The sequence below is a fragment of the Trichechus manatus genome, unplaced genomic scaffold (genome assembly GCF_000243295.1).
Source record: "Trichechus manatus latirostris isolate Lorelei unplaced genomic scaffold, TriManLat1.0 scaffold00041, whole genome shotgun sequence".
Lineage (NCBI taxonomy): Eukaryota > Metazoa > Chordata > Mammalia > Sirenia > Trichechidae > Trichechus > Trichechus manatus.
In genome coordinates, this window is record NW_004443977.1 from 14006485 (window position 1) to 14016120 (window position 9636).

Consider the following 9636-nt stretch of genomic DNA (forward strand, 5'->3'; position numbering starts at 1 on the left):
ACATCTAGCTCAACTGGCATAACACAGTTTATAAAGACAATGTTCTACATTCTACCTTGGTGAGTAGCGTCTGGGGTCTTTAAAGCCTGTGAGCAGCCATCTAAGATACTCCACTGGTCTCATCCCTTTGGAAGCAAGGGAGAATGAAGAGAACAAGATAGAAGGAAAAGATTCATCCAAGGGACTAATGGACCACAGCTACCACGGCCTCCACCAGACTGAGTTCAGTACAGCTAGATGGTTCCCGGCTACCACCACAGACTGTTCTGACCGGGATCACAATAGAGGGTCCTGGACAGAGCTGGAAAAGGATGTAGAACAAAATTCTAACTCACAAAAAAAAAGACCAGGTTTACTCGCCTGACAGACCTAGAAACCCTGAGAGTATGGCTTCCGGACACTCTTTTAGCTCTGTGGTGAAGTCACTCCTGAAGTTCACTGTTCTCCCGGGGATTGGACAGCCTCTTAAAACACAGCAGTCCAGGGACAAGGACTAGTAGGCTGCAGGGGACAAGAAAGCTAGTGATAGGGAACCCAAAGTTGAGAATGGACAGTGTTGACATGTCGTGGGGTTGTTAACCATTGTCGTAGGGCAATATGTGTACTAACTGTTTAATGAGAAACTATTTGTTCTGCAAACCTTCATCTAAGGTCCAAAAAAAAAAAAAAATTATCTACGTGAGATCAGCTTGACAACAGCAACTCAAAAGGTTTGATGGGAAGCCTACGGGGCAGTAAGTTGAAGATAATGGCGATGGAATAATTTGGAAAAGGATAGTGAGAATAGCAGCACAACTGGAAGAATATAATCGATGTCACTGAATTGTACATGTAGAAACTTTTGAAATGGTATAACTTTGGCTATGTATATTTTCCCCAAAAAAAAAAAAAAGTGTCCTCCAAGGTCGAGAAGGGAGAGTGTTGACATGTTGTGGGGTTATTAACCAGTGTCATAAAACAATATGTGTACCGAGTAATGAGAAACTATTTGTTCTGTAAACCTTCATCTAAAGTACGATAAAAATACATATATTAAAAAAAAAACACAAATATATTTACAGTATTGTTGTTGAGTGCCATTGAGTCAATTATGACTCATAGCAAACCCTATAGGTCAGAACAGAACTGCCCCATAGGGTTTCCTATGCTGCAGTCTTTACAGGAACAGATCACCAGATCTTTACTCTGGAAGAGTGGCTGGTGGGTTTGAACCGCTGACCTTTTGGATAGCAGCTGAGTGCTTAACCATTGTACCACCAGGGCTCCTGTTTACAGTATACTGTTTGTTAATTCAAGTATAGCCTCAGATGAGTTTGACTAGTGTAGTTGAGAGCAGGAGTGACAAATTTATGGTTCAAGAGATGTTTGTACACACCTCTCCCATGGGCATGCCAGAGACAAAAAAAATCAATCTTAGAGTCTTCCTCCATAGTACCCCAACAGCCACTGTGATTTACTAGAGTTCACATTTGAGATGAAACCCGTCTGCCATCATTGCCTTATAACATCATGAAATCTTTTCCTTTGATACAGCCTTAAACATCCTAAAAGCTAAATGAAAATATCCAAATAACCAGTGGAGCTTTAGGCTGTCCTTGTCTTTAAGTATAAGGACTTCTCAGTCCCTTCCAGAACTAGCTTCCCTAGACAACCCCTGGTTTAAGGCTGTCCTGGACAAACCTTGGTTCAAGACTACCCTTCTGCTGTGCATCTGCTTCAGTGGTTGTCTGTCTGCATATGAAAGACAGATGTGTGCACCAGAGCTCATGTAGTAAAGAACCAATGAGGTTTCAGAGATCCTTTTCTGAATGATGTTTGTTGCTCTTATACAAGAAGCTTTTGTAGCTGTATTGTTGTTGTTATTAGCTGCTGTTGAGTCAACCTTGACCATGGTGACCCCATGCAAAACGGAATGAAATGCTGCCTGGTTCTGTGCCATCCCTAACGATCCATTGCGGATTGAACTGTTGTGATCCATAGGGTTTTCACTGGCTGATTTTCAGAATTAGATCACCAGGCCTTTCTTCCTAGTCCATCTTAGTCTGGAAGTTCCACTGAACCCTGTTTAGCATCACAGTAGCACGCAAGCCTCCACTGACAGACAGGTGGTAGCTTCACACGAGGTGCACTGCCTGGGAATCCAACCCATTTCTCCCTCATGGAAAATGAGAATTCTACCATTGAATCAGCACTGCCTCTCTCTCTGGCTATAAGTCTTTGGAAATTCCCCCTCCAACACTTTCCTCTTGGCCTGTTTTGGTGTGTATATACTCACCAGGTGTCAGCCAGAGAAGACTCCACGTTTCAAAGCTTATGTTCCTTAGTGTTTACCCATTAAAGCTGGGCAGATAGCAGGAATCACATCACAATAGCCTTATATACCATGCAAAGAAACTTAGATTTTATCCTCTAGGTAAGTAGCAGGGAACATGTGAGAAATTTTTAACAAAGGAGGAGCCTGATTGAATTTTGCGTGTTAGATCATTCAGGCTGAAGTGTAGAAACAGGTTGGAGAGAGGTGAACATGGAGTCTGTGATGATGGAAGAGGCCCACTGCCATGATCATGGGAGAGATGATAAGGGCTAAAGTAACACTGCTGTGAGAGTGGAAACGCAGAAGAGGGATTCAATATGAAGAAATATTTGATGGACAGATCAATAAGACTTAGTGATTATTTCAGACTCCTGAAGACAGAAACTGTATTTTGCCTGTAGCAGATACTCAGTAAATGCTTTTGAATGAATGGATGAGTGAGCTAGTCGATGCGTTGGCTAAGAGAGAGGAATAAGTTTGGGAAGAGCCTGTGTTTCTGACTTGGGTGACTGAAGAGATGATGGCCCCAGTCACCTTGATAGATAATGTTGGAAGATGCACAACTTTGAGGGAGAATTTTAATGAATTGAGTTTGGAAACATGGAGTTGAAGTAATGTTGAGACATCCAGATCAAGATGTCCATTGGGCAGTTGGAGATGTGGGCCTGCAGGAGGAAAGTCTCCCAGCAGATGGATTTGGGAGAACTCAGCACACACAAGTGGTGGTTGAATCCACGAGTGTGAATGAGGTTAGAAGACGAGACACAGTGAAGGAATCCTAGGAAGTAGCAGATTGAAGGGTGACCTGAAGAAGGGGAGCCTGGAAAGGAAACAGAAAAAGTGACCAAAGAGGTAGGAGGCAAGCCAGGAGAGCCAGGTGGCTAGAAATCCACCGAGGCTCTCTTTCCTGTGGAAGAGATGCCTCCAACTCTCAATCTGCTCACATGGAGCAGAGATGATGGCCATGCCTTGAATTCAATGAAAGTTCAAACCCATCTTGGCTTAGATTCTCTTCCCTCTGACTCACCACCCTCTGCCTCTTCCTATAAGAGAGTGATTCAGAATCCTGTCATCATTCTATGATTCCCCCAGTAATAGGAGCCCACAAAAATTTATATGTAATTTTCTCTAATAGATGAAGTTTATTATGCCTTTATATCAGTCTAATACATTCTGTTATAACTAAAAAAAAAAAAATGGATAAAATCAAGAATGGAGGGAAACATAAGAAGACATTAAAAAGCAATTATCTCTGAAATGTAGGTCATGAGTGGTTTGCGTTTTCATCTCTATTTTTTGTATTTGCCACCAAGTGTCCGTAAATATATAATCGGAAAAAGGCTCTTTAAAGTTATTTTTACATGGGAAAGCCCAATACAAAGACTGAACAACTATGTAACTGTCTTAAATGAACAACTTAACAAAGTCAGGCTAGACATTTTTCAGAACTGTGCAGAGTCTGGCGAATGATCTAGGTTATTTGTCAAATGTGTGAATTATTCGAAGCCATAAATGGCTTATGAATCCAGTTTTTGAAAACTAATCCACATAGAATATCTGAAAACAGGCCATTATGTTTTCAGAAGATCCACTGCAACCTCTTGAAGGATATACTTTTCAGTTCTGAGCAAAGACCCCACCATGTTAATGATCAAGGCCACCACATATGGCTATGCAGGTTGCGCACTGAACAACTCCAGGGGCCACCTGTTACTTGGAATGCAATATGAATGGGGTTCTTTAGAGTTAAACATAGCACAACATGCCCAGACAAACTGGACCTGGCAATTATCAGGTGACATTTGATAACCCAAAACCTTTAAAATGTGGTGCTTCACGTTTTAAAGACCTAATCTATCACCTGCCAAATGTTAGATCTTATGAATGGATTACATTACCACAGATTTGGCTATGCAAAAGTTATAAACTTACAAACTGCTCCAAATGTAAGCAGTGTTTGAGAAATTTTCTTAAATATTTGCTGATGCCATAGAACATTATGATAAATTTTTTTTTCAAAAACAATTATGATAAAATTTGATTTTTTTTCAAAAGGGTAACTTATGTTTTGTTCACTAAGGGCCAGTCTCGGTTTCCAGGAAAAGTGTGTCCCATGTGCTGAGCAAAGAGGGAGGTGGAAACATTTCAGTCATTGTCCTTGGGGGTGCAAAAGAGTCATTGGATGCACATCCTGGAAAATTCATTCTGTTCATCCGCCAGCGAAAAGGATTTGTTAAAATGGCTTTGACCCATGGGTAAGTGGCTTTTCATTTCATTCCCTGGGTCAGGGAAGTTATGACATTACTAAATGAACAAAAAGAAGTAAAGAATTTTTCTAGCCCTTAAAGACAGACCTCCCCCAAATCAATCTTAAAATATAAGCAGGTGTGTACATTCTTAGGGAATGGAGTATGACCTTCCGGCTAAAGTAACTTGATGCCATGGCATCCTGCAACTTATCTTTAAAAAGGGGAAAAAAGTACAAAATTTTATATACAGTGTAAATTTCTAGCAACACTAAAAATGGCCAAAGTTATAGCTGAAAAAGAAAATTCCTGGAACCTTGATTTTGTGTACAATAAAATTCTGTCAATTGCTAGACTGCTAAAGTACCTCTAAAAAGATTTCAAGCATAAGGCAGTTTCCATGTACAGAACATGAGATTAGCAATATAAAGAGACTTGGAGTCCCTGGGTGGTGCAAACAGTTACCACACTTGGCTGCTAACCAAAAGGTTGGAGGTTCAAGTCCACCCGGAGGCACCTTGGAAGAAAGCCTTGGTGATCTACTGAAAAATCAGCCATTGAAATCCCTGTGGAGCACAGTTCTACCCTGACACACACGGCGTCACTATGAGTCAGAATCAACTCAATGGCAACTGGTTTTTAGTTGCAAAAGTCAGCTGGACAGACTGAAAAATCCTTTTCATCTAAAATTCTAATTCTTACCCTTTGTTATTTGCAGTGCCTATTTGGTCCCAGTGTTTTCTTTTGGTGAAAATGAACTATTTAAACAAGTAGACAATCCTGAAGGCTCATGGCTTCGAACTTTACAGGAGAAACTGCAGAAGATCATGGGGTTTGCTTTGCCACTGTTTCATGCGAGAGGAATTTTTCAGTACAATTTTGGCTTCATACCCTATAGGAAACCTATTCACACTGTTGGTATGTACACTGAAGATTAAAGGCTTGTTAAAATGAGTAAAAATATTATCTTATTAATCAATTGAGCAATGTTTGTTGTTATTGACTGAAGTGGCAATGTAAGAGAAGTGGCTTTGAATAAGAACTTCCTAAAATAATCGTCCTATAGATGTTATTTGAGCTTCATTTAGAGTAAGCCTTTTATTTATGAAATAACTACATTTTCTATTTGAATGGGAATTGACTGTTTTCAAGAATACTGCTACTGAGGCAGAGGTGGAATCCAATTTTAAAAACTAAGTTTCTAATTGCCTATAATGAATCTATTTGTCTGTACCAGCATATTATAACATAAAAAGTCTTTGATGAACAAGTTAATATCAAAGTCTATTAATAAAAGAAAAGTTCTGTATAATAGACCTCACCAACATGTTCAATTCACATAGGCATTAGTTTCAAAAGATGTTTTTAGTATCTATCATTTGCAAACTAGCTATATTTATATTGTTCGAGTCAGTTCTGACTCATAGCAACCCTATGTACTACATATATTTATAGGTAGTCTAATATAGACTAATTTTATTTTAAAAAGTTGTATGTTTGGGGAGATTGAGGTGGGGGAAGCAGGTGGCAGACCATGTTAAAGGTGACTGAAGAACAAAGAAATTAACAGGTTGAAGGGGACCGCTGGGCTAAAAATGAGAAGGTGCCAATAGCAGAATTAACCCAAACGATACACTTTATATGAAACCAGAAGTAATGTTTGTACCATAGATAGCCCATTAAATGAAATTCAAATGTGGTTTTATATATATGTGTGTATATATATATATACGTATATATATATATTTAGGACTGTTTCACTAGAATAGGATTTTACAACTATCAGGTTATAAGAGCTTTGAATTTCATATGCAGTCACTTGATATTATTTTTAAATAATATTATTTTTAGCTCAGATGGAATGTTAGTAGACTGATGATTAATATAACAGGAATAATGAGATAAGTTTAAGTTTGCAATCATATTTTTCAAAATAAGCTGGCCACATTTCTTTGGGACAGTATTATTTTTGATCTCTTATGGGCCAAGTACTGTAGCTGGTATTTTGGGGGATATAAAGAAAATAGTAAGATATTATTTAAGGAACTAAGAATCTAAAAGAAACTCATATGCACCCATGAAGTAACTTGTAAATGTTGAAAGTAAGTATATTCTGTTGAGTTAAATGATTATAGTTGTCCGCTGGTTGGGCTAAGCATCTTTAAAGAAGTGGTTTGCAATTTGATACAGCCTGGTTACTGACGGAGTAATTAACTGGTCAAGGGTCAAATGGAAATTACTGATTCTGAGTTAGTTGTAAACACCAGAGAATTACATCTGTCAGTTCTGCTAATGTCTGCCCAACGTGCTTCTCTTAAAGATTCAGAATAAGGAAAACTTTCTTCAGTCCACTTGATGGCTTTAATACCCATTGATAATTCTTGTTCGAATCAGTTATTACAGTTGTGGTTGCAAATTGACAATTTTCTAAGTCTAGCATTTCTTCTACATTTATTAGTTGGCATCTGATTCTAAAAGAAGAGCTTTCCCTTCTCCAACGTTAGATGATTTTGAATTAATAGATAACCAGACAGGCTAATTAACGATGCTTATGTGTAGCACAGAAAGGGCTCCAATCCCATCTCCTCTCACTCAAGACTCTCTCTGACTTCCTATTAACTCCTGAGCCTATCTTCTGATGAGACAGAAGTGTTGATTCCATTTTTATTCTTAAAGTAACACTGAGGAAATATAAGCAATGCCATCAAGATATTGATTTTTATGTCACTAAATTGTACACCTGAAAAGTGTTGAATTGGCAAATGTTGTGTTATATATATTTTTACAACAACAACAATAAAAAGAAATTGGTTCTTTCCAACTGTAGGCACAGTATGACCAATAATGGCTAATGTTCATGCACCAGCTACGTATACAAATTAATATTAACATTAAGAAGGCATTTATTATGCATCAGCAAGATATATCGAAGGTGGTGGCATTGGTTTGAGGCCTGAGTGACTTTGGATGTTTCATTTATGTTCACTGAGCCTGAGATTTTACAACTGTAAAGAGGAGATAATAATAATTGTCCTATTTTATCTCAGAGGAACCCTGGTGGTGCAATGGTTAAATGCTTGGCTGCTGACTGAAAGGTTGACAGTTCAAACCTACCAGCCACTGCACCGGAGAAAGATGTAGCAGTCTGTTTCCATAAAGATTACAACCTTGAAAGCCCTGTGGGGCAGCTCTATTCTGTCCTATACAGTTGCTATCGGTCGGAATTCACTTGATGGCAACAGGGTTTTTTTTTTTTTTTGTCTTTTTTTTTTTTTATTTTATCTTCTCTCAGGGTTATTCTGAGGATTAAATGATATGAAAAGTGGGAAAGCAATCCATAAACTCCAAGTGATAGGTGAATGTTGGCTGTTATACAGAGCAGAAGTCTGTCCCAATCCCATTGTTGAGAGCGTTCAAATGTGTTTCAATTTCCCTATGTAAGTATTCTTGCCAAAATGTTAATCTGAATCAAATCATGAGGAAGTAATCAGGCAAATCCAGATTGTGGAACACTGTACGAAACAACTGTCTTGGAGTATTAAAAAATATCAATATCACGGAAGACAGATAAAGGAAGGGCTGCTTATAGACACACAGCTGAGGGAATAGGGGAAGAGCAGCTACAAAGGATATTATTGGGATAATTCATAAAGTTTGAATACGAATTAAATACACACCCACTCCTCACTTATCAACGTGGTTAGGTTACAAAGACCAGGTCGTTATGCAAAAATTGGCGTTCTGTGAAAATGGAGGATGACCACATCAGATCACAAAATGGAGGATGAATACATCATTACATAACTGTCAAATTACATCATTATATAACTGCCAAATTACTGAGAATCATGGCCCTGCCAGGTTGACACATACCTTAACCATCACAGTCAGCGTTACTCTCACTTTATAACTTGGCATTCATTACTGCTAGACATACATTATTAATGTGCAAAATAGTCGGATAGTAGGTTTTTTACTTTTGTGGCAAATGTGAAATGTTGTATAATGAGATAGTCGATAAATGAGGAATAGCTGTAAAATAATTTTTACATCTTTTTACATTTATCATCTTGGGTATGATAGTGGTATTGTAGTTCTGTAGAATGTTCTTATTCTTTAGTGATAATACGTGCTGAAATGTTTAGACATGATGTCTATAACTTACTTTCAAATGATTCTACAAAAATAAAATAATAATGAGAGAGAGAAACCCAATGTTGTAAAATATTAAAATTTGGTGAATCTAGAGGAAAGATATACAAGTGCATATTGTATTATTTGAAAGGACCCTGGGTGGTGCAAATGGTTAAGCACTCGGCTGCTAACTGAATGCTTGGCAATTTGAAACCACCCAGAGGTGCCTAGGAAGAAAGTCTTGAAAATCTACTTCTAAAAGATCACAGCCATTGAAAACCCTGTGGAGCACTGTTCTACTCTGACACACATGGATCACAAGCTGCTCATTCTTCATCTTAGGTAAATGCAACACAGCACCATAGAAATTAGAGCAAGATTACTGTGTAAGGAATTAATATATAACAAATCTTGACTTGTTGGATGGAACCTGGAAAATGGAACAAATAAGAGTGCCAGCCGTCAAAAGCAGCAAAATAAACAGAAGCTGTGGTTCCTGACTCTGCCACGGCAAGATTTTTCCAGGGCAAGAAATGCTATTTCTAAGAGCAGCCTGATGAAGCTGTTTTTCCCCTTGTGTTATGAAAGGAAGTATGCAACAGCTTGCAACTAATCTACTGTTATAGACAATTTTTCTTCTCTTTGGTAGTAAAAAATCTTTTTGCAGAAAGAGTAACTTCTGGTTTTCTATGGCTCCAGGGACCCTTCTCAGAATATCCTGATTTTCAGTAACTTAGTACAGAACCTTTCACTTTAGCTACTCTACGTTCAAGGACAAATTTCAGAGTCTCTTCTGCCATGAGTTTTGGTCTTTTCTTTCTTTCCTGTCTTTTTTTTTTTTTTTTTTGGTTTTAACAAAGAGTTTATTTCCTCACAGTCAAAGTAGGCTAAAAGTCCAAATTCAGGGTGTCAGCTCCAGGGGAAGGCTTTCTCTCTCTGTTG

General features: G+C 38.2%; 1 protein-coding gene across 2 annotated transcripts in view; it reads left to right on the forward strand.

Moving 5' to 3' along the window:
• Positions 1-9636, forward strand: part of MOGAT1 (monoacylglycerol O-acyltransferase 1) — a 48899-nt gene that overhangs the window by 30487 nt on the left and 8776 nt on the right. For both annotated transcript variants that reach the window (XM_023731218.1, XM_004376363.1), the window contains exons 4-5: positions 4395-4569; positions 5279-5478. In XM_023731218.1, coding sequence (XP_023586986.1) covers positions 4395-4569; positions 5279-5478 — 375 coding nt within the window. The remainder of the gene's footprint in view (positions 1-4394; positions 4570-5278; positions 5479-9636) is intronic.